The 24,945-nt window shown below is 55.9% G+C and overlaps 1 protein-coding gene across 1 annotated transcript in view; it reads left to right on the forward strand.

Annotated features, from left to right (window-relative positions):
• Positions 1-3,010: 3,010 nt before the first annotated feature.
• Positions 3,011-24,945, forward strand: part of LOC140407656 (mitogen-activated protein kinase kinase kinase kinase 3-like) — a gene marked incomplete at both ends in the record, with an annotated part of 24,380 nt that continues 2,445 nt past the window's right edge. Inside the window, 4 exons of the mRNA XM_072494990.1 lie at positions 3,011-3,073; positions 3,819-3,900; positions 7,899-8,009; positions 10,379-10,457. Of these exons, the coding sequence (XP_072351091.1) occupies positions 3,011-3,073; positions 3,819-3,900; positions 7,899-8,009; positions 10,379-10,457 (335 nt within the window). The remainder of the gene's footprint in view (positions 3,074-3,818; positions 3,901-7,898; positions 8,010-10,378; positions 10,458-24,945) is intronic.

Below are 24,945 nucleotides of genomic sequence, written 5' to 3' on the forward strand. Positions count from 1 at the left end.
ACCCTACCCAACACAATTCACTCCAAACCTACCCAACCAAATCACTCTAACCCTACCCGACCCAATTCACTCCAACCCTGCCCAACCCAATTCACTCCAGCCCTACCCAACCCAATTCACTCCAACCCTACCCAACCCAATCACTCCAACTCTACCCAACCAATCACTCCAACCCTACCCAACACAATTCACTCCAACTCTTCCCAACCAATCACTCCAACTCTACCCAACCCAATCACTCCAACCCGACCCAACACAATTCACTCCAACTCTACCCAACCCAATTCACTCCAACCCTACCTAACCCAATCACACTAACCCTACCCAACATAATTCACTCCAACCCTACCCAACTCATTCTAACCCTACCCAACACAATTCACTCAAACCCTACCCAACCCAATTCACTCAAACCCCACCCAACCCAATTCACTCAAACCGTACCCATCCCAATCACTCTAACCCTACCCAACCCAATCACTCTAACCTACCCAACACAATTCACTCCAACCCTACCCAACCAAATCACTCCAACCCTACCCAACCCAATTCACTCAAACCCAACCCAACCCAATTCACCCAAACCGTACCAACCCAATCACTCTCACCCTAGCCAACCCAATCACCCCAATCCTACCCAACCCAACTCACTCCAACCCTACCCAACCCAACTCACTCCAACCCCACCCAACCCAATTCACTCCAACCCTACCCAACACAATTCACTCCAACCCTACCCAACCCAACTCACTCCAACCCTACCCAACACAATTCACTCCAACCCTACCCAACCCAACTCACTCCAACCCTACCCAACACAATTCACTCCAACCCTACACAATTCACTCAAACCCTACCCAACCCAATTCACTCCAACCCTACCCAACCCAATTCACTCCAACTCTACCCAACCCAATCACTCCAACGCTACCCAACAAAGTTCACTCCAACGCTACCCAACCAAATCACTCCAACCCTACCCAACCCAATTCACTCCAACCCTACCTAACCCAATCACACTAACCCTACCCAACATAATTCACTCCAACCCTACCCAACTCATTCTAACCCTACCCAACCCAATTCACTCAAACCCTACCCAACACAATTCACTCAAACCCCACCCAACCCAATTCACTCAAACCGTACCCATCCCAATCACTCTAACCCTACCCAACCCAATCACTCTAACCTACCCAACACAATTCACTCCAACCCTCCCAACCAAATCACTCCAACCCTACCCAACCCAATTCACTCAAACCCACCCAACCCAATCACTCTCACCCTAGCCAACCCAATCACCCCAATCCTACCCAACCCAACTCACTCCAACCCCACCCAACCCAATTCACTCCAACCCTACCGAACACAATTCACTCCAACCCTACCCAACCCAACTCACTCCAACCCTACCAACACAATTCACTCCAACCCTACCCAACCCAACTCACTCAAACCCTACCCAACCCAATTTACTCCAACCCTACCCAACCCAATTCACTCCAACTCTACCCAACCCAATCACTCCAACGCTACCAACAAAGTTCACTCCAACGCTACCCAACCCAATTCACTCAAACCCTACCCAACCCAATCACTCTAACCCTACCCAACCCAATCACTCTAACCTACCCAATACAATTCACTCCAACCCTACCCCAACACAATTCACTCCAACCCTACCCAACCCAACTCACTGCAACCTCACCCAACCCAATTCACTCAAACCCTACCCAACCCAATCACTCTAACCTACCCAATACAATTCACTCCAACCCTACCCAACACAATTCACTCCAACCCTACCCAACCCAACTCACTGCAACCTCACCCAACCCAATTCACTCAAACCCTACCCAACCCAATCACTGTAACCCTACCCAACACAACTCACTGTGGGTCAGGGGAACTCCATGATACACTTTGGGGTTCTCTAAACCCTGGCCCATAACAATACCAATTCTTTTTTTTCCAATTAAGGGGCAATTTAGCGTGGCCAATCCACCTACCCTGCACATCTTTGGGTTGTGGGGGTGAGACCCACGCAGACACGGGGAGAATGTGCAAACTCCACATGGACATTGACCCGGGGCCGGGATCGAACCCGGGTCCTCGGCGCCATGAGGCAGCAGCGCTAAGCACTGCGCTACCGTGCCTAATTCACTGCAATCCTACCGTATCCAACAAATTCACTCCAATCCAACTCTACACACCTCAATCCACTCCATCGCTACCCTACACAACTCAATTCACTCCAATCCTACCCTACCCCAACACAATTAACTCCAACCCAATTCACTCCAACCCTACCCGACTCAATTCACTCCAATACTACCATACACAACTCAATTCACTCCAATCCATTGCTACCCAACCCAATTCACTCCAACCCTACCTGACTCAATTCACTCCAACCCTACCCGACTCAATTCACTCCAATACTACGCTACCCCAACACAATTAACTCCAACCCAATTCACTCCAACCCAACACAATTCACTCCAATCCTACCCTACCCCAACACAATTAACTCCAACCCAATGCTACACAACCCAATTCACTCCAACCCTACCCGACTCAATTCACTCCAATACTACCCTACCCCAACACAATTAACTCCAACCCAATGCTACACAACCCAATTCACTCCAACCCTACCCGACTCAATTCACTCCAATACTACCCTACCCCAACACAATTAACTCCAACCCAATGCTACCCAACCCAATTCACTCCAACCCAACACAATTCACTCCAATACTACCCTACCCCAACACAAGTAACTCCAATCCATTGCTACCCAACCCAATTCAGTCCAACTCAACACGACACCCTTCCCTCCAATCCAACTCTCTTCAAACCCGACCCAATCCAGTTCAACCCCTCGTGGTTACCTGCAAAGCCAAAATGAATGAGTCCTTTTCGGAATTAGTTCTCGGGACGTGTGAAGGGATGAATTTCGACGGCGTTGCTTAACGTGCTTTTTCTCACTCTCCTCCTCTTCCAGGGCTTTGATGTTAATGTCAAAGAGTAACTTCCAACCCCCCAAACTCCGCGATAAGTTGAAATGGTAAGTGTCCCGCATCTTGGTTCCCGCACACTGTGGGAGTGGGGCAGGGAGTGACATCGTAGCATTTAACCTTCTTTTTAAAATGTATTTTATTACAAGCATGTATCAAAACAGGTTACAGCCAATAACACCCGGGAAACATACTTCCCAACAATCGACTATACAGTCTGTACAGTTTTCTTTTCCTTTTTCACCCCCACCCCCATAACCCACCCCCACCACTGCGACGAACTGCTCCTCAAACACGGTCACAAACATCCCCCACCTTCTCTCAAACCTCCCTGCTGAGCCTCTTAATTCATCTTCTCTAACCGCAGGAAGTCGTACAGGTCGCCCAACCAGGCCGCTCCCCCCGGTGGCGATGCCGACCGCCACTCCAGCAAAATTCGCCGCCGTGCGATCAGGGAGGCGAAGGCCACGGACATCGGCCTTCCTCCTCTCCGTGAGCTCCGGCTTCTCTGAAACCCCAAATATCGCCACCAAAGGGTCCGGGTCCACCTCCTCCTCCACTATCCTGGCTAAGACCGCGAACACCCCCCCCCCCCCCCCCCCCAATTTTTCACAAACCCAAAACATGTGCGCGTGATTCGCTGGCCCCCGCCCCCACACCTCTCGCACTCTTGGGATCGTTAACCCTTACCCTGCTGTCGTATCTTCCTCCCCGGCAGGGGAAGGGCCTGGTGAATGATGCTTCCCCCCACCCGCCCCCACCCCCCGTCTCTCACCTGCTCGTGTCTTTCCACAGGTCAGCGGACTGCCACAGCTTCATTAAGATGAGCTTGCGGAAGAACCCCAAGAAGCGGCCCACGGCGGACAAACTTCTCCAGGTATTCTGCTCGGAATAGGGACAGGGACAATAGATCGTACCCGACACTCCTCCGATCCACAAGGAGTTTGATTCAACACAACTTATTCATTAATGGAATGTGGGCGAATATGGAAACTAGGAGCAGGAGGAGGCCATTCGGCCCTTCGAGCCTGCTCCGCCATTCATCACCATCATGGCTGATCATCCAACTCAATAGCCCAATCCTGCTTTCTCCCCATAGCCTTTGATCCCATTCTCCCTGAGTGCGATATCCAGCCGCCTCTTGAATATATTCAATGTTTTAGCATCAACTACTTCCTGTGGGAATGAATTCCACAGGCTCACCCCTCTCTGGGGGAAGAAATGTCTCCTTATCTCTGTCCGAAATGGTTTACCCAGAATCCTCAGGCTGTGACCCCTGGTTCTGGACACCCCCACCATCGGGAACATCCTTCCTGCATCGACCCTGTCCAGTCCTGGTAGAATTTTATACGTCTCGATGAGATCCCCCCTCATTCTTCTGAACTCCAGCAGGAACAATCCCAACCTCGTCGATCTCTCCTCGTCCGTCAGTCCCGCCATCCCTGGAATCAGTCTGGTAAACCTTCGCTGCCCTCCCTCGAGAGCAAGAACGTCCTTCCTCAGAGAAGGAGACCAGAACTGCTCATAATACTCCCAGGTGTGGCCTCACCAAGGTCCTGTACAATTCCAGCAACACATCCCTGCTCCTGTACTCGAAACCTCTCGCAATGAAGGCCAACATACCATTAGCCTTCTTTCCCGCCTGCTGCATGCTTACCCTCAGCGACTGGTGTACGAGGACACCCAGGTCCCGCTGCACATTCCCCCTCACTCAATCGATAGCCATTCAGATAATAATCTGCCTTCCTGTTTTTGCAACAAAGTGGATAACCTCACACTTATCCACATTATACTGCATCGGCTGAGCATTTTTAATAAATATTTTTATTGCCTATTTTCCATTTTGATATCCAAACACCTCTTACCCACAGCAGATGTTAGACAAAAACCATGATGCCAAAACCCATCCAACTTGACAGACTCCATTCACAAAGAGCCGGACCCCACCCAAATGTACACGTTGGTCACATACCAAAGGACAATACTCCCTCCGAACCAACCCAACAGCAATGCTCGGCTCATTGAACCCTGACAAACAGGTCCAACAGGCCGCCCGCCCTCCTCCCACCTCGCTCCCCTTCGCTGGCTAAAGGTTTATTGACTGCCCCCCCATCTTCATTCCGCGGTCCTTTTTTAAGCGGTTCAATAAAGTTATAGCGGGCTTCGTATGGCGGGGGGGGGGGGAGTCCCCGCGAGTGAGGAGGGGGTAATGTTGGAGCGGAGTCGGGGTGAGGGAGGGCTGGTGCTGCCGAACTTTAGCAATTATTATTGGGCGGCGAATATAGCCGTGATCAGGAAGCAGCTGGAGGGGGGGGGGGGTTGGCATGGGTGCGTATGGAGGCGGCTTCTTGCAAGGGCACCAGTTTGGGGGCGCTGGTAACTGCGCCTCTGCCGTTCCCGCCGGCACGGTACTCCACCAGCCCCGTGGTGGTGGCGGCCCTGAGAGTCTGGGGGCAATGGAGGAGGCATGTGGGAGCAGAGGGGGCATCGGTCTGGTCCCCAATCTGTGATAATCACCGGTTTGCCCCGGGGAGTATGGATGGGGGGTTCCGGATATGGCGGAGAGCGGGGAATGAGAGGATGGGGGACATGTTTATAGAGGGGAGATTTCCGAGTGCGAGGGTGCTGGAGGAGAAGTTTGGGTTGGCGAGGGGGAACAAATTCAGGTATCTGCAGGTGCGGGACTGCCTACGTAAACAGGTGTCAACCTTCCCGCTCCTACCGCTAAGGGGGATTCAGGACAGGGTAGTTTCCAGAGGGTGGGTAGGAGAAGGGAGCGTCTCGGACATTTACAAGGAGCTTATGGGGTCGGAGGAGACGCAGACCGAGGAGCTGAAGCGCAGGTGGGAGGAGGAGCTGGGAGGAGAGATAGAGGATGGTCTGTGGGATGATGCGTTGAGTAGAGTCAACACATCCGCAACATGTGCCAGGCTCAGCCTGATACAATTTAAGTCGTTCACCGGGCTCACATGACAGTGGCCCGGATGAGCAGATTCTTTGGGGTGGAAGACAGGTGTGCAAAATGTGCGGGAGGACCAGCGAACCATGTCCACATGTTCTGGGCATGTCCGAAGCTTAGTGGATTCTGGCAGGGGTTTGCGGAGAGTTCTTGTCCACGGTGTTAAAAATAAGGGTGGCGCCGAGTCCGGAGGTGGCGATTTTCGGAGTGTCGGCAGACCCGGGAATCCAGGAGGAGAAAGAGGCGGACGTTCTGGCCTTTGCATCCCTGGTAGCCCGGAGACGGACACTATTAGCACGGAGGGACTCAAAGCCCCCGAAGTCGGAGACCTGGCTATCGGACACGGCTAGCTTTCTCTGTCTGGAGAAAATCAAGTTCGCCCTGAGAGGGTCAGTGTTAGGGTTCGCCCGGAGGTGCCAACCGTTCCGTCGACGCCTTTGCGGAAAATTAATCGTCAGCGGGGGGGGGGGGGTTAGGTTAGCGGAGATTAGGGGGTTAATTAATGGTGTGAGCTGTAAGGGAGGAAGGTGATATTTGCACCCCACAACACAACTAAAACACTCCCATCCCGGCAAGAAAGTAGCAACGAGCGGCTCGGCCATTCCAGAGGAACGGTTAAGAGTTACCCACGTTGGGGTCTTGGAGGCTGGGGTCACTTGTAGGCCAGGTTGGGGTCAGGATGTCAGGTTTCCCCCTTTCCCGAAAGGGTTACTCTTCCCAGGGGCCGGTGCAGACTCGATGGGGCCGAATGGCCGCCCACCGTCACTGTGAATTCTCTGGTGGCAAAGGGGGGACATTGGTCAACCAGGGTGGGTTCTTACAACAATCGGCCATTCTCATGGGCACTGGCACTGAGGTCGAGCTCTATATTTCTTGTTGCTTTTCATTGCATTTGGAATTGCCCCCGGGGACGCCGGGGTATCAACTCGGGCCTCTGGGTCATCGTCATCGTCTCCCACACCTGGCTGGATCCCAGGGGTGGGCCTGAAAGCCGGAGGTTCCACGTGGACGTTAACCTAAGTGGGTGGCCCCGTCACGTCGCAACCCGAAATGGGAAGCGGTCGACTGGGCCCGTGCGGGACATCTCTCCCCAACGCCTCGTCTCTCCGGAGTGGGCGCGGAGGGAGGTTTTCGAGAACGTACCCCGGGGGGGGAGAGATGAGGGATTCGGCGAATGTGGAGAGAGGCGGGGAGGAGCTGGGATTGTCCTTCCTCGGAGCGGAGGAGGTTAAGGGTGGGGGGATTGAATCGAGGCGGCGTCCCGAATCAGGAAGGGGTTTGGATAGAGGCGACGAGGAGAAAGTGGTTCCCAGTTGGCGGGAGGGTGGGTAACCAGAGGCGGGGGGGGGGGGGGGGCACAGATTGAAAAGAATCGGTAATAGGGGCGGGGTGGGGGGGGGGGGGGGGGTGAGGAGGATGTGTTTTTTTTGACACAGCGATGATCCGGAAGGTTCTGCCTGAAAAGGGCGGCGGAAGCAGATTCAACGGGAACTTCCAAAAGGGGGAATTGGGGAAGTATTCGGGGAAGGAGGAATCTGCAGAGCTGTGGGGGAAAGAGCGGGGGGGGGGGGGGACAGACTGGTAGATTTCGGAAAGAGCCAGCACAGAGAGAGGAAGGGCTGAATGGTCCCGGACAGCGCCGGGGGGATTCTATCCTCGGATGCCCGAGCTCTTCTCCAGAAGGTGGGGACAGTGTGTGGATGCGATGACTGGGGACACGGGGGTGGGCGATGGGGTCCTTCGAGCCCCCCCCTCCCCCCCCCCCACCTCCACCAACGCTCGACCGCGGTGGAATATCCCGACACCAGTGCACTCAGTCACACGGGGCATCGGGGTGACGGCTGCCACTCGAACCCACCTCGGTGTTTTGCGCTGGGACGCCAACCTGTGCTGACAGCCGCCTCCTCTCTCCACAGCATCCTTTCGCCAACCAGCCGCTGAGCAGGAGCCAGGGAATCGAGCTTCTGGACAAAGTCAACAATCCAGAGCCCAGCAGCTGCTCACCGGCGGAAGACAGCGATCTGGAGGTACGGGGGGCTGAGGGGGAGGGGTAGGGGTGGGAGGGGCAGGGCAGGCCGAGGCCCTCGACAAGCGAGCAACCACAACATGCGTAATCCAGTCTGGCACCAGGACTGCGGCAATATCGGGGCAGGGGGCCCACTCCCTCACCTCGGAGGCACACCCCAGAGACTGGGCCCTTCACCCTGCCAGTTACACCTCACTGATAGCACTGTCGGAGGGTCAGTACTGAGGGAGTCCCGCACTGTCAGAGGGTCAGTACTGAGGGAGTCCCGCACTGTCGGAGGGTCAGTACTGAGGGAGTGCTGCACTGTCAGAGGGTCAGTACTGAGGGAGTGCCGCACTGTCGGAGGGTCAGTACTGAGGGAGTGCCGCACTGTCGGAGGGTCAGTACTGAGGGAGTGCCGCACTGTCGGAGGGTCAGTACTGAGGGAGTGCCGCACTGTCAGAGGGTCAGTACTGAGGGAGTGCTGCAGTCAGAGGGTCAGTACTGAGGGAGTGCTGCACTGTCAGAGGGTCAGTACTGAGGGAGCGCCGCACTGTCAGAGGGTCAGTACTGAGGGAGTGCCGCACTGTCAGAGGGTCAGTACTGAGGGAGTGCCGCACTGTCAGAGGGTCAGTACTGAGGGAGAGCCGCACTGTCAGAGGGTCAGTACTGAGGGAGTGCTGCACTGTCAGAGGGTCAGTACTGAGGGAGTGCTGCACTGTCGGAGGGTCAGTACTGAGGGAGTGCTGCACTGTTAGAGGGTCAGTACTGAGGGAGTGCCGCACTGTCTGAGGGTCAGTACTGAGGGAGTGCTGCACTGTCAGAGGGTCAGTACTGACGGAGTGCCGCACTGTCAGAGGGTCAGTACTGAGGGAGTGCCGCACTGTCAGAGGGTCAGTACTGAGGGAGTGCTGCATTGTTAGAGGGTCAGTACTGAGGGAGTGCTGCACTGTCGGAGGGTCAGTACTGAGGGAGCCGCACTGTGAGAGGGTCAGTACTGAGGGAGTGCCGCACTGTCAGAGGGTCAGTACTGAGGGAGTGCCGCACTGTCAGAGGGTCAGTACTGAGGGAGCCGCACTGTGAGAGGGTCAGTACTGAGGGAGTGCCGCACTGTCAGAGGGTCAGTACTGAGGGAGTGCTGCACTGTCAGAGGGTCAGTACTGAGGGAGTGCCACACTGTCAGAGGGTCAGTACTGAGGGAGCGCCGCACTGTCAGAGGGTCAGTACTGAGGGAGTGCCGCACTGTCAGAGGATTAGTACTGAGGGAGTGCCGCACTGTCAGAGGGTCAGTACTGAGGGAGCGCCGCACTGTCCGAGGGTCAGTACTGAGGGAGTGCCGCACTGTCAGAGGGTCAGTACTGAGGGAGCGCCGCACTGTCGGAGGGTCAGTACTGAGGGAGAGCCGCACTGTCGGAGGGTCAGTACTGAGGGAGTGCTGCACTGTCAGAGGGTCAGTACTGAGGGAGTGCCGCACTGTCAGAGGGTCAGTACTGAGGGAATGCTGCACTATCAGAGAGTCAGTACTGAGGGAGTGCCGCACTGTCAGAGGGTCAGTGCTGAGGGAGTGCCGCACTGTCAGAGGGTCAGTACTGAGGGACTGCTGCACTGTCAGAGGGTCAGTACTGAGGGAATGCTGCACTATCAGAGAGTCAGTACTGAGGGAGCGCCGCACTGTCAGAGGGTCAGTACTGAGGGAGTGCCGCACTGTCAGAGGGTCAGTACTGAGGGAGTGCTGCACTGTCAGAGGGTCAGTACTGAGGGAGTGCCGCACTGTCAGAGGGTCAGTACTGAGGGAGTGCCGCACTGTCAGAGGGTCAGTACTGAGGGAGTGCCGCACTGTCAGAGGGTCAGTACTGAGGGAGAGCCGCACTGTCAGAGGGTCAGTACTGAGGGAGTGCCGCACTGTCAGAGGGTCAGTAGTGAGGGAGTGCCGCACTGTCAGAGGGTCAGTGCTGAGGGAGTGCCGCATTGTCAGAGGGTCAGTACTGAGGGAGTGCCGCACTGTCAGAGGGTCAGTACTGAGGGAGTGCCGCACTGTCAGAGGGTCAGTACTGAGGGAGTGCCGCACTGTCAGAGGGTCAGTGCTGAGGGAGTGCCGCATTGTCAGAGGGTCAGTACTGAGGGAGTGCCGCACTGTCAGAGGGTCAGTACTGAGGGAGTGCCGCACTGTGAGAGGGTCAGTACTGAGGGAGTGCCGCACTGTCAGAGGGTCAGTACTGAGGGAGTGCCGCACTGTCGGAGGATGCCAGAGGCCATTCCGCCCCTCGCCGCCCGTCCTGTACACAATATGGTGGGTCAGCTGACTGCAGCGCTGGGCAGATCGAACTCGAGCCGAACGTGAGGGGTGTTTCAGTCAGAAAGCTGCTGTCTAATCCTCTCATTATCTTGCAGCCCACAGACATGTTCCCGGACAAAATCCACTCTCTGGGTCCCCACATGAGGGCGGAACGGACGCGATCGGAGCTGCAGTGTGAGTCTCTCAGTGTCTTCACCACCAGGGTGTAACAGCGGCGGAGTGGGCGGGGACAAGGTGGGGCGGACGGGCATCACAAGCCGAGGTCTGGGTGCACACCCTCAACACAGGAACCCCCCCCCCCCCCCCACCGCCGAGGGGTTTTACGGGGGCGTCAATCAGACAGAACCTGACCCCCAGCCAGATCGGGAGGTATTAGGGTCAGGTGACCAAAAGGTCGTTCAGAGGGAGAGGCGGAGGGGTTTAGGGCGGGGATTCCAGAGCTCCGCCCCCCCCCGCCCCCTCCCAGGCAGCTGAAGGCACGGCAGCCAAGGGAGGGGCAATTGGAATGGGGGGGGGGGGGGTTGGTCAAGAGGCCGGAATTGGAGGAGCGCAGAGATATCGCAGGGTTGTAGGGGCTGGAGGAGGTTACAGAGATAGGGAGGGTTGTAGGGGCTGGAGGAGGTTACAGAGATAGGGAGGGGTGTAGGGGCTGAGGGGGTTACAGAGATAGGGAGGGTTGTACGGGCTGGAGGAGGTTACAGAGATAGGGAGGGTTGTAGGGGCTGGAGGAGGTTACAGAGATAGGGAGGATTGTAGGGGCTGGAGGAGGTTACAGAGATAGGGAGGGTTGTAGGGGCTGGAGGAGGTTACAGAGATAGGGAGGGTTGTACGGGCTGGAGGAGGTTACAGAGATAGGGAGGGTTGTAGGGGCTGGAGGAGGTTACAGAGATAGGGAGGATTGTAGGGGCTGGAGGAGGTTACAGAGATAGGGAGGGTTGTTGGGGCTGGAGGAGGTTACAGAGATAGGGAGGGTTGTAGGGGCTGGAGGAGGTTACAGAGATAGGGAGGGTTGTAGGGGCTGGAGGAGGTTACAGAGATAGGGAGGGGTGTAGGGGCTGAGGGGGTTACAGAGATAGGGAGGGTTGTACGGGCTGGAGGAGGTTACAGAGATAGGGAGGGTTGTAGGGGCTGGAGGAGGTTACAGAGATAGGGAGGATTGTAGGGGCTGGAGGAGGTTACAGAGATAGGGAGGGTTGTCGGGGCTGGAGGAGGTTACAGAGATAGGGAGGGTTGTACGGGCTGGAGGAGGTTACAGAGATAGGGAGGGTTGTAGGGGCTGGAGGAGGTTACAGAGATAGGGAGGGTTGTAGGGACTGGAGGAGGTTACAGAGATAGGGAGGGTTGTAGGGGCTGGAGGAGGTTACAGAGATAGGGAGGGTTGTAGGGGCTGGAGGAGGTTACAGAGATAGGAATGGTGTAGGGGCTGGAGGAGGTTACAGAGATAGGGAGGGTTGTAGGGGCTGGAGGGGGTTACAAAGATAGGGAGGGTTGTACGGACTGGAGGAGGTTACAGAGTTAGGGAGGGTTGTAGGGGCTGGAGAGGGTTACAGAGATAGGGAGGGTTGTAGGGACTAGAGGAGGTTACAGAGATAGGGAGGGTTGTGGGGGCTGGAGAGGGTTACAGAGATAGGGAGGGTTGTTGGGGGCTGGACAGGTTACAGAGTGAGGGAGGGATGTAGGGGCTGGAGAGGGTTACAGCGTTAGGGACGGTTGTAGGGGCTGGAGAAGGTTACAGAGATAGGGAGGGTTGTAGGGACTGGAGGAGGTTATAGAGATAGGGAGGGTTGTAGGGGCTGGTGGAGGTGACAGAGTCAGGGAGGGTTGTAGGGCACTGGAGGAGGTTACAGAGATAGGGAGGGTGGTAGGGACTGGAGGTGGTTACAGAGATAGGGAGAGTTGTAGGGCCTGGAGGAGGTTACAGAGATAGGGAGGGTTGTAGGGGCTGGAGGAGGTTACAGAGATAGGGAGGGTTGTCGGGGCTGATGGAGGTTACAGAGATAGGGAGGGTTGTAGGGGCTGGAGGAGGTTACAGAGAGAGGGAGGGTTGTAGGGGACTGGAGGAGGTTACAGAGATAGGGAGGGTTGTAGGGCACTGGAGGAGGTTACAGAGATAGGGAGGGTTGTAGGGGCTGGAGGAGGTTACAGAGATAGGGAGGGTGTAGGGACTGGAAGAGGTTACAGAGATAGGAAGGGTTGTCGGGGCTGGAGGAGGTTACAGAGATAGGGAGGGTTGTAGGGACTGGAGGAGGTTACAGAGATAGGGAGGTTTGTAGGGGCTGGAGGAGGTTACAGAGATAGGGAACGTTGTAGGGGCTGGAGGAGGTTACAGAGTTAGGGAGGGTTGTAGGGACTGGAGGAGGTTACAGAGATAGGGAGGGTTGTCGGGGCTGGAGGAGGTTACAGAGATAGGGAGGGTGTAGGGACTGGAGGAGGTTACAGAGATAGGGAGGGTTGTAGGGGCTGGAGGAGGTTATAGAGATAGGGAGGGTTGTCGGGGCTGGAGGAGGTTACAGAGATAGGGAGGGTGTAGGGACTGGAGGAGGTTACAGAGATAGGGAGGGTTGTAGGGGCTGGAGGAGGTTACAGAGATAGAGGGGTTGTCGGGGCTGGAGGAGGTTACAGAGATAGGGAGGGGTGTAGGGACTGGAGGAGGTTACAGGGATAGGGAGGGTTGTAGGGACTGGAGGAGGTTACAGAGATAGGGAGGGTTGTAGGGGCTGGAGGAGGTTACAGAGCTAGGGAGTGTTGTACGGGCTGGAGGAGGTTACAGAGATAGGGAGGGTTGTAGGGGCTGGAGGACGTTACAGCGATGGGGAGGGTTGTAGGGACTGGAGGAGGTTAGAGAGATAGGGAGGGTTGTAGGGGCTGGAGGAGGTTACAGAGATAGGGAGGGTTGTAGGGGCTGGAGGAGGTTACAGAGATAGGGAGGGTTGTAGGGACTGGAGGAGGTTATAGAGATAGGGAGGGGTGTAGTGGCTGGAGGAGGTTACAGAGATAGGGAGGGTTGTAGGGGCTGGGGGAGGTTACAGAGATAGGGAGGGTTGTACGGACTGGAGGAGGTTACAGAGATAGGGAGGGGTGTAGGGGCTGGAGGAGGTTACAGAGATAGGGAGGGTTGTCGGGGCTGGAGGAGGTTACAGAGATAGGGAGGGTTGTCGGGGCTGGAGGAGGTTACAGAGATAGGGAGGGTTGTAGGGACTGGAGGAGGTTACAGAGATAGGGAGGGTGTAGGGACTGGAGGAGGTTACAGAGATAGGGAGGGTTGTAGGGGCTGGAGGAGGTTATAGAGATAGGGAGGGTTGTCGGGGCTGGAGGAGGTTACAGAGATAGGGAGGGTGTAGGGACTGGAGGATGTTACAGAGATAGGGAGGGTTGTAGGGGCTGGAGGAGGTTACAGAGATAGAGGGGTTGTCGGGGCTGGAGGAGGTTACAGAGATAGGGAGGGGTGTAGGGACTGGAGGAGGTTACAGGGATAGGGAGGGTTGTAGGGACTGGAGGAGGTTACAGAGATAGGGAGGGTTGTAGGGGCTGGAGGAGGTTACAGAGCTAGGGAGTGTTGTAGGGGCTGGAGGAGGTTACAGAGATAGGGAGGGTTGTAGGGGCTGGAGGACGTTACAGCGATGGGGAGGGTTGTAGGGACTGGAGGAGGTTAGAGAGATAGGGAGGGGTGTAGTGGCTGGAGGAGGTTACAGAGATAGGGAGGGTTGTAGGGGCTGGGGGAGGTTACAGAGATAGGGAGGGTTGTAGGGACTGGAGGAGGTTACAGAGATAGGGAGGGTTGTAGGGGCTGGAGGAGGTTACAGAGATAGGGAGGGTTGTAGGGGCTGGAGGAGGTTACAGAGATAGGAATGGTGTAGGGGCTGGAGGAGGTTACAGAGATAGGGAGGGTTGTAGGGGCTGGAGGGGGTTACAAAGATAGGGAGGGTTGTACGGACTGGAGGAGGTTACAGAGTTAGGGAGGGTTGTAGGGGCTGGAGAGGGTTACAGAGATAGGGAGGGTTGTAGGGACTAGAGGAGGTTACAGAGATAGGGAGGGTTGTGGGGGCTGGAGAGGGTTACAGAGATAGGGAGGGTTGTTGGGGGCTGGACAGGTTACAGAGTGAGGGAGGGATGTAGGGGCTGGAGAGGGTTACAGCGTTAGGGACGGTTGTAGGGGCTGGAGAAGGTTACAGAGATAGGGAGGGTTGTAGGGACTGGAGGAGGTTATAGAGATAGGGAGGGTTGTAGGGGCTGGTGGAGGTGACAGAGTTAGGGAGGATTGTAGGGCACTGGAGGAGGTTACAGAGATAGGGAGGGTGGTAGGGACTGGAGGTGGTTACAGAGATAGGGAGAGTTGTAGGGCCTGGAGGAGGTTACAGAGATAGGGAGGGTTGTAGGGGCTGGAGGAGGTTACAGAGATAGGGAGGGTTGTCGGGGCTGATGGAGGTTACAGAGATAGGGAGGGTTGTAGGGGACTGGAGGAGGTTACAGAGATAGGGAGGGTTGTAGGGCACTGGAGGAGGTTACAGAGATAAGGAGGGTTGTAGGGCACTGGAGGAGGTTACAGAGATAGGGAGGGTTGTAGGGGCTGGAGGAGGTTACAGAGATAGGGAGGGTGTAGGGACTGGAAGAGGTTACAGAGATAGGAAGGGTTGTCGGGGCTGGAGGAGGTTACAGAGATAGGGAGGGTTGTAGGGACTGGAGGAGGTTACAGAGATAGGGAGGTTTGTAGGGGCTGGAGGAGGTTACAGAGATAGGGAACGTTGTAGGGGCTGGAGGAGGTTACAGAGTTAGGGAGGGTTGTAGGGACTGGAGGAGGTTACAGAGATAGGGAGGGTTGTCGGGGCTGGAGGAGGTTACAGAGATAGGGAGGGTGTAGGGACTGGAGGAGGTTACAGAGATAGGGAGGGTTGTAGGGGCTGGAGGAGGTTATAGAGATAGGGAGGGTTGTCGGGGCTGGAGGAGGTTACAGAGATAGGGAGGGTGTAGGGACTGGAGGAGGTTACAGAGATAGGGAGGGTTGTAGGGGCTGGAGGAGGTTACAGAGATAGAGGGGTTGTCGGGGCTGGAGGAGGTTACAGAGATAGGGAGGGGTGTAGGGACTGGAGGAGGTTACAGGGATAGGGAGGGTTGTAGGGACTGGAGGAGGTTACAGAGATAGGGAGGGTTGTAGGGGCTGGAGGAGGTTACAGAGCTAGGGAGTGTTGTAGGGGCTGGAGGAGGTTACAGAGATAGGGAGGGTTGTAGGGGCTGGAGGACGTTACAGCGATGGGGAGGGTTGTAGGGACTGGAGGAGGTTAGAGAGATAGGGAGGGTTGTAGGGGCTGGAGGAGGTTACAGAGATAGGGAGGGTTGTAGGGGCTGGAGGAGGTTACAGAGATAGGGAGGGTTGTAGGGACTGGAGGAGGTTATAGAGATAGGGAGGGTTGTAGGGGCTGGGGGAGGTTACAGAGATAGGGAGGGTTGTAGGGACTGGAGGAGGTTACAGAGATAGGGAGGGCTGTTGGGGCTGGGGGAGGTTACAGAGATAGGGAGGGTTGTAGGGGCTGGGGGAGGTTACAGAGATAGGGAGGATTGTAGGGGGTTGGAGGAAGTTACAGAGATAGGGAGGGTTGTAGGGACTGGAGGAGGTTACAGAGATAGGGAGGGTTGTAGGGGGTTGGAGGAGGTGACAGAGATAGGGAGGGTTGTAGGGGGTTTGAGGAAGTTACAAAGATAGTGAGGGTTGTAGGGGCTGTAGGAGGTTACAGAGATAGGGACGGTTGTAGGGGCTGGAGGAGGTTACAGAGATAGGGAGGGTTGTAGGGACTGGAGGAGGTTACAGAGATATGGAGTGTTGTAGGCGCTGGAGGAGGTTACAGAGATAGGGAGGGGTGTAGGGGGTTGGAGGAGGTTACAGAGATAGGGAGGGTTGTAGGGGCTGGAGGAGGTTACAGAGATAGGAAGGGTTGTAGGGGCTGGAGGAGGTTACAGAGATAGGGAGGGTTGTCGGGGCTGATGGAGGTTACATAGATAGGGAGGGTTGTAGGGGACTGGAGGAGGTTACAGAGATAGGGAGGGTTGTAGGGCACTGGAGGAGGTTACAGAGATAAGGAGGGTTGTAGGGCACTGGAGGAGGTTACAGAGATAGGGAGGGTTGTAGGGGCTGGAGGAGGTTACAGAGATAGGGAGGGTGTAGGGACTGGAAGAGGTTACAGAGATAGGAAGGGTTGTCGGGGCTGGAGGAGGTTACAGAGATAGGGAGGTTTGTAGGGGCTGGAGGAGGTTACAGAGATAGGGAACGTTGTAGGGGCTGGAGGAGGTTACAGAGTTAGGGAGGGTTGTAGGGACTGGAGGAGGTTACAGAGATAGGGAGGGGTATAGGGGCTGGAGGAGGTTACAGAGATAGGGAGGGTTGTCGGGGCTGGAGGATGTTACAGAGATAGGGAGGGTTGTAGGGGCTGGAGGAGGTTACAGAGATAGGGAGTGTTGTCGGGGCTGGTGGAGGTTACAGAGATAGGGAGGGTTGTATGGGACTGAAGGAGGTTACAGAGATAGGGAGGGTTGTAGGGCACTGGAGGAGGTTACAGAGATAAGGAGGGTTGTAGGGCACTGGAGGAGGTTACAGAGATAGGGAGGGTTGTAGGGGCTGGAGGAGGTTACAGAGATAGGGAGGGTGTAGGGACTGGAAGAGGTTACAGAGATAGGAAGGGTTGTCGGAGCTGGAGGAGGTTACAGAGATAGGGAGGGTTGTAGGGACTGGAGAAGGTTACAGAGATAGGGAGGGTTGTAGGGGCTGGAGGAGGTTACAGAGTTAGGGAGGGTTGTAGGGACTGGAGGAGGTTACAGAGATAGGGAGGGGTATAGGGGCTGGAGGAGGTTACAGAGATAGGGAGGGTTGTCGGGGCTGGAGGATGTTACAGAGATAGGGAGGGTTGTAGGGGCTGGAGGAGGTTACAGAGATAGGGAGGGTTGTCGGGGCTGGAGGAGTTTACAGACATAGGGAGGGTGTAGGGACTGGAGGAGGTTACAGAGATAGGGAGGGTTGTAGGGGCTGGAGGAGGTTAAAGAGATAGGGAGGGTTGTCGGGGCTGGAGGAGGTTACAGAGATAGGGAGGGTGTAGGGACTGGAGGAGGTTACAGAGATAGGGAGGGTTGTAGGGGCTGGAGGAGGTTACAGAGATAGAGGGGTTGTCGGGGCTGGAGGAGGTTACAGAGATAGGGAGGGGTGTAGGGACTGGAGGAGGTTACAGGGATAGGGAGGGTTGTAGGGACTGGAGGAGGTTACAGAGATAGGGAGGGTTGTAGGGGCTGGAGGAGGTTACAGAGATAGGAAGGGTTGTCGGGGCTGGAGGAGGTTACAGAGATAGGGAGGTTTGTAGGGGCTGGAGGAGGTTACAGAGATAGGGAACGTTGTAGGGGCTGGAGGAGGTTACAGAGTTAGGGAGGGTTGTAGGGACTGGAGGAGGTTACAGAGATAGGGAGGGGTATAGGGGCTGGAGGAGGTTACAGAGATAGGGAGGGTTGTCGGGGCTGGAGGATGTTACAGAGATAGGGAGGGTTGTAGGGGCTGGAGGAGGTTACAGAGATAGGGAACGTTGTAGGGGCTGGAGGAGGTTACAGAGTTAGGGAGGGTTGTAGGGACTGGAGGAGGTTACAGAGATAGGGAGGGGTATAGGGGCTGGAGGAGGTTACAGAGATAGGGAGGGTTGTCGGGGCTGGAGGATGTTACAGAGATAGGGAGGGTTTTGGGGCTGCAGGAGGTTACAGAGATAGGGAGGGTTGTCGGGGCTGGAGGAGGTTACAGAGATAGGGAGGGTGTAGGGACTGGAGGAGGTTACAGAGATAGGGAGGGTTGTAGGGGCTGGAGGAAGTTACAGAGATAGGGAGGGTTGTAGGGGCTGGAGGAGGTTATAGAGATAGGGAGGGTTGTAGGGGGTTGGAGGAGGTTACAGAGATAGGGAGGGTTGTAGGGACTGGAGGAGGTTATAGAGATAGGGAGGGGTGTAGGGGCTGGAGGAGTTTACAGAGATAGGGAGGGTTGTCGGGACTGGAGGAGGTTACAGAAATAGGGAGGGTTGTAGGCGCTGGAGGAGGTTACAGCGATGGGGAGGGTTGTAGGGGCTGGAGGAGGTTACAGAGATAGGGAGGGTTGTAGGGACTGGAGGAGGTTACAGAGATAGGGAGGGTTGTAGGGGCTGGAGGAGGTTACAGAGATAGGGAGGGTGTAGGGACTGGAGGAGGTTACAGAGATAGGGGGGGGGGTGTAGGGACTGGAGGAGGTTACAGAGATAGGGAGGGTTGTAGGGACTGGAGGAGGTTACAGAGATAGGGAGGGTTGTAGGGACTGGAAGAGGTTACAGAGATAGGGAGGGTTGTAGGGGCTGGAGGAGGTTACAGTGATAGGGAGGGTTGTAGGGGCTGGAGGAGGTTACAGCGATGGGGAGGATTGTAGGTACTGAAGGAGGGTACAGAGATAGGGAGGGTTGTAGGAGCTGGAGGAGGTTACAGAGATTGGGAGGGTTGTAGGGGCTGGAGGAGGTTACAGCGATGGGGAGGGTTGTAGGGACAGGAGGAGGTTACAGAGATAGGGAGGGGTGTACAGGCTGGAGGAGGTTACAGAGATAGGGAGGGTTGTAGGGGCTGGAGGAGTTTACAGCGATGGGGAGGGGTGTAGGGGCTGGAGGAGGTTACAGAGATAGGGAGGGTTGTAGGGGCTGGGGGAGGTTACAGAGATAGGGAGGGTTGCAGGGACTGGAGGAGGTTACAGAGATAGGGAGGGGTGTAGGGGCTGGAGGAGGTTACAGAGATAGGGAGGGTTGTAGGGGCTGGGGGAGGTTACATAGATAGGGAGGGTTGTAGGGGACTGGAGGAGGTTACAGAGATAGGGAGGGGTATAGGGGCTGGAGGAGGTTACAGAGATAGGGAGGGTTGTCGGGGCTGGAGGATGTTACAGAGATAGGGAGGGTTGTAGGGGCTGGAGGAGGTTACAGAGATAGGGAGGGTTGTCGGGGCTGGTGGAGGTTACAGAGATAGGGAGGGTTGTAGGGGACTGAAGGAGGTTACAGAGATAGGGAGGGTTGTAGGGCACTGGAGGAGGTTACAGAGATAAGGAGGGTTGTAGGGCACTGGAGGAGGTTACAGAGATAGGGAGGGTTGTAGGGGCTGGAGGAGGTTACAGAGATAGGGAGGGTGTAGGGACTGGAAGAGGTTACAGAGATAGGAAGGGTTGTCGGGGCTGGAGGAGGTTACAGAGATAGGGAGGGTTGTAGGGACTGGAGGAGGTTACAGAGATAGGGAGGTTTGTAGGGGCTGGAGGAGGTTACAGAGATAGGGAACGTTGTAGGGGCTGGAGGAGGTTACAGAGTTAGGGAGGGTTGTAGGGACTGGAGGAGGTTACAGAGATAGGGAGGGGTATAGTGGCTGGAGGAGGTTACAGAGATAGGGAGGGTTGTCGGGGCTGGAGGATGTTACAGAGATAGGGAGGGTTGTAGGGGCTGGAGGAGGTTACAGAGATAGGGAGGGTTGTCGGGGCTGGAGGAGGTTACAGACATAGGGAGGGTGTAGGGACTGGAGGAGGTTACAGAGATAGGGAGGGTTGTAGGGGCTGGAGGAGGTTATAGAGATAGGGAGGGTTGTCGGGGCTGGAGGAGGTTACAGAGATAGGGAGGGTGTAGGGACTGGAGGAGGTTACAGAGATAGGGAGGGTTGTAGGGGCTGGAGGAGGTTACAGAGATAGAGGGGTTGTCGGGGCTGGAGGAGGTTACAGAGATAGGGAGGGGTGTAGGGACTGGAGGAGGTTACAGGGATAGGGAGGGTTGTAGGGACTGGAGGAGGTTACAGAGATAGGGAGGGTTGTAGGGGCTGGAGGAGGTTACAGAGCTAGGGAGTGTTGTAGGGGCTGGAGGAGGTTACAGAGATAGGGAGGGTTGTAGGGGCTGGAGGACGTTACAGCGATGGGGAGGGTTGTAGGGACTGGAGGAGGTTAGAGAGATAGGGAGGGTTGTAGGGGCTGGAGGAGGTTACAGAGATAGGGAGGGTTGTAGGGGCTGGAGGAGGTTACAGAGATAGGGAGGGTTGTAGGGACTGGAGGAGGTTATAGAGATAGGGAGGGGTGTAGTGGCTGGAGGAGGTTACAGAGATAGGGAGGGTTGTAGGGGCTGGGGGAGGTTACAGAGATAGGGAGGGTTGTAGGGACTGGAGGAGGTTACAGAGATAGGGAGGGGTGTAGGGGCTGGAGGAGGTTACAGAGATAGGGAGGGTTGTCGGGGCTGGAGGAGGTTACAGAGATAGGGAGGCTTGTCGGGGCTGGAGGAGGTTACAGAGATAGGGAGGGTTGTAGGGACTGGAGGAGGTTACAGAGATAGGGAGGGCTGTTGGGGCTGGGGGAGGTTACAGAGATAGGGAGGGTTGTAGGGGCTGGGGGAGGTTACAGAGATAGGGAGGATTGTAGGGGGTTGGAGGAAGTTACAGAGATAGGGAGGGTTGTAGGGACTGGAGGAGGTTACAGAGATAGGGAGGGTTGTAGGGGGTTGGAGGAGGTGACAGAGATAGGGAGGGTTGTAGGGGGTTTGAGGAAGTTACAAAGATAGTGAGGGTTGTAGGGGCTGTAGGAGGTTACAGAGATAGGGACGGTTGTAGGGGCTGGAGGAGGTTACAGAGATAGGGAGGGTTGTAGGGACTGGAGGAGGTTACAGAGATATGGAGTGTTGTAGGCGCTGGAGGAGGTTACAGAGATAGGGAGGGGTGTAGGGGGTTGGAGGAGGTTACAGAGATAGGGAGGGTTGTAGGGGCTGGAGGAGGTTACAGAGATAGGAAGGGTTGTAGGGGCTGGAGGAGGTTACAGAGATAGGGAGGGTTGTCGGGGCTGATGGAGGTTACATAGATAGGGAGGGTTGTAGGGGACTGGAGGAGGTTACAGAGATAGGGAGGGTTGTAGGGCACTGGAGGAGGTTACAGAGATAAGGAGGGTTGTAGGGCACTGGAGGAGGTTACAGAGATAGGGAGGGTTGTAGGGGCTGGAGGAGGTTACAGAGATAGGGAGGGTGTAGGGACTGGAAGAGGTTACAGAGATAGGAAGGGTTGTCGGGGCTGGAGGAGGTTACAGAGATAGGGAGGTTTGTAGGGGCTGGAGGAGGTTACAGAGATAGGGAACGTTGTAGGGGCTGGAGGAGGTTACAGAGTTAGGGAGGGTTGTAGGGACTGGAGGAGGTTACAGAGATAGGGAGGGGTATAGGGGCTGGAGGAGGTTACAGAGATAGGGAGGGTTGTCGGGGCTGGAGGATGTTACAGAGATAGGGAGGGTTGTAGGGGCTGGAGGAGGTTACAGAGATAGGGAGGGTTGTCGGGGCTGGTGGAGGTTACAGAGATAGGGAGGGTTGTAGGGGACTGAAGGAGGTTACAGAGATAGGGAGGGTTGTAGGGCACTGGAGGAGGTTACAGAGATAGGGAGCGTTGTAGGGGCTGGAGGAAGTTACAGAGATAGGGAGGGTGTAGGGACTGGAAGAGGTTACAGAGATAGGAAGGGTTGTCGGGGCTGGAGGAGGTTACAGAGATAGGGAGGGTTGTAGGGACTGGAGGAGGTTACAGAGATAGGGAGGTTTGTAGGGGCTGGAGGAGGTTACAGAGATAGGGAACGTTGTAGGGGCTGGAGGAGGTTACAGAGTTAGGGAGGGTTGTAGGGACTGGAGGAGGTTACAGAGATAGGGAGGGGTATAGGGGCTGGAGGAGGTTACAGAGATAGGGAGGGTTGTCGGGGCTGGAGGATGTTACAGAGATAGGGAGGGTTGTAGGGGCTGGAGGAGGTTACAGAGATAGGGAGGGTTGTCGGGGCTGGAGGAGTTTACAGACATAGGGAGGGTGTAGGGACTGGAGGAGGTTACAGAGATAGGGAGGGTTGTAGGGGCTGGAGGAGGTTATAGAGATAGGGAGGGTTGTCGGGGCTGGAGGAGGTTACAGAGATAGGGAGGGTGTAGGGACTGGAGGAGGTTACAGAGATAGGGAGGGTTGTAGGGGCTGGAGGAGGTTACAGAGATAGAGGGGTTGTCGGGGCTGGAGGAGGTTACAGAGATAGGGAGGGGTGTAGGGACTGGAGGAGGTTACAGAGATAGGGAGGGTTGTAGGGGCTGGAGGAGGTTACAGAGATAGGAAGGGTTGTCGGGCCTGGAGGAGGTTACAGAGATAGGGAGGTTTGTAGGGGCTGGAGGAGGTTACAGAGATAGGGAACGTTGTAGGGGCTGGAGGAGGTTACAGAGTTAGGGAGGGTTGTAGGGACTGGAGGAGGTTACAGAGATAGGGAGGGGTATAGGGGCTGGAGGAGGTTACAGAGATAGGGAGGGTTGTCGGGGCTGGAGGATGTTACAGAGATAGGGAGGGTTGTAGGGGCTGGAGGAGGTTACAGAGATAGGGAACGTTGTAGGGGCTGGAGGAGGTTACAGAGTTAGGGAGGGTTGTAGGGACTGGAGGAGGTTACAGAGATAGGGAGGGGTATAGGGGCTGGAGGAGGTTACAGAGATAGGGAGGGTTGTCGGGGCTGGAGGATGTTACAGAGATAGGGAGGGTTTTGGGGCTGCAGGAGGTTACAGAGATAGGGAGGGTTGTCGGGGCTGGAGGAGGTTACAGAGATAGGGAGGGTGTAGGGACTGGAGGAGGTTACAGAGATAGGGAGGGTTGTAGGGGCTGGAGGAAGTTACAGAGATAGGGAGGGTTGTAGGGGCTGGAGGAGGTTATAGAGATAGGGAGGGTTGTAGGGGGTTGGAGGAGGTTACAGAGATAGGGAGGGTTGTAGGGACTGGAGGAGGTTATAGAGATAGGGAGGGGTGTAGGGGCTGGAGGAGTTTACAGAGATAGGGAGGGTTGTCGGGACTGGAGGAGGTTACAGAAATAGGGAGGGTTGTAGGCGCTGGAGGAGGTTACAGCGATGGGGAGGGTTGTAGGGCTGGAGGAGGTTACAGAGATAGGGAGGGTTGTAGGGACTGGAGGAGGTTACAGAGATAGGGAGGGTTGTAGGGGCTGGAGGAGGTTACAGAGATAGGGAGGGTGTAGGGACTGGAGGAGGTTACAGAGATAGGGGGGGTGTAGGGACTGGAGGAGGTTACAGAGATAGGGAGGGTTGTAGGGACTGGAGGAGGTTACAGAGATAGGGAGGGTTGTAGGGACTGGAAGAGGTTACAGAGATAGGGAGGGTTGTAGGGGCTGGAGGAGGTTACAGTGATAGGGAGGGTTGTAGGGGCTGGAGGAGGTTACAGCGATGGGGAGGGATTGTAGGTACTGAAGGAGGGTACAGAGATAGGGAGGGTTGTAGGAGCTGGAGGAGGTTACAGAGATTGGGAGGGTTGTAGGGGCTGGAGGAGGTTACAGCGATGGGGAGGGTTGTAGGGACAGGAGGAGGTTACAGAGATAGGGAGGGGTGTACAGGCTGGAGGAGGTTACAGAGATAGGGAGGGTTGTAGGGGCTGGAGGAGTTTACAGCGATGGGGAGGGGTGTAGGGGCTGGAGGAGGTTACAGAGATAGGGAGGGTTGTAGGGGCTGGGGGAGGTTACAGAGATAGGGAGGGTTGCAGGGACTGGAGGAGGTTACAGAGATAGGGAGGGGTGTAGGGGCTGGAGGAGGTTACAGAGATAGGGAGGGTTGTAGGGGCTGGGGGAGGTTACAGAGATAGGGAGGGTTGCAGGGACTGGAGGAGGTTACAGAGATAGGGAGGGGTGTAGGGGCTGGAGGAGGTTACAGAGATAGGGAGGGTTGTCGGGGCTGGAGGAGTTTCCAGAGATAGTGAGGGTTGTCGGGGCTGGAGGAGGTTACAGAGATAGGGAGGGTTGTAGGGACTGGAGGAGGTTACAGAGATAGGGAGGGTTGTTGGGGCTGGGGGAGGTTACAGAGATAGGGAGGGTTGTAGGGGCTGGGGGAGGTTACAGAGATAGGGAGGATTGTAGGGGGTTGGAGGAGGTTACAGAGATAGGGAGGGTTCTAGGGACTGGAGGAGGTTACAGAGATAGGGAGGGGTTGTAGGGGATTGGAGGAGGTGACAGAGATAGGGAGGGTTGTAGGGGGTTTGAGGAAGTTACAAAGATAGGGAGGGTTGTAGGGGTTGTAGGAGGTTACAGAGATAGGGACGGTTGTAGGGCTGGAGGAGGTTACAGAGATAGGAGGGTTGTAGTGACTGGAGGAGGTTACAGAGATATGGAGTGTTGTAGGCGCTGGAGGAGGTTACAGAGATAGGGAGGGTTGTAGGGGGTTGGAGGAGGTTACAGAGATAGGGAGGGTTGTAGGGGCTGGAGGAGGTTACAGAGATAGGGAGGGTTGTAGGGGCTGGAGGAGGTTACAGAGATAGGGAGGGTTGTAGGGGCTGGAGGAGGTTACAGAGATAGGGAGGGTTGTAGGGGCTGGAGGAGGTTATAGAGATAGGGAGGGTTGTAGGGGCTGGAGGAGGTTACAGAGATAGGGAGGGTTGTAGGGGCTGGAGGAGGTTACAGAGATAGGGAGGTTTGTAGGGGCTGGAGGAGGTTACAGAGATAGGGAGGGTTGTAGGGGCTGGAGGAGGTTACAGATATAGGGAAGGTTGTTGGGGCTGGAGGAGGTTACAGAGGTAGGGAGGGTTGTACGGACTGGGGGAGGTTACAGAGATAGGGAGGTTTGTAGGGTCTGGAGGAGGTTACAGAGATAGGGAGGGTTGTAGGGGCTGGAGGAGGTTACAGAGATAGGGAA

The sequence above is a fragment of the Scyliorhinus torazame genome, unplaced genomic scaffold (genome assembly GCF_047496885.1).
Source record: "Scyliorhinus torazame isolate Kashiwa2021f unplaced genomic scaffold, sScyTor2.1 scaffold_1755, whole genome shotgun sequence".
Lineage (NCBI taxonomy): Eukaryota > Metazoa > Chordata > Chondrichthyes > Carcharhiniformes > Scyliorhinidae > Scyliorhinus > Scyliorhinus torazame.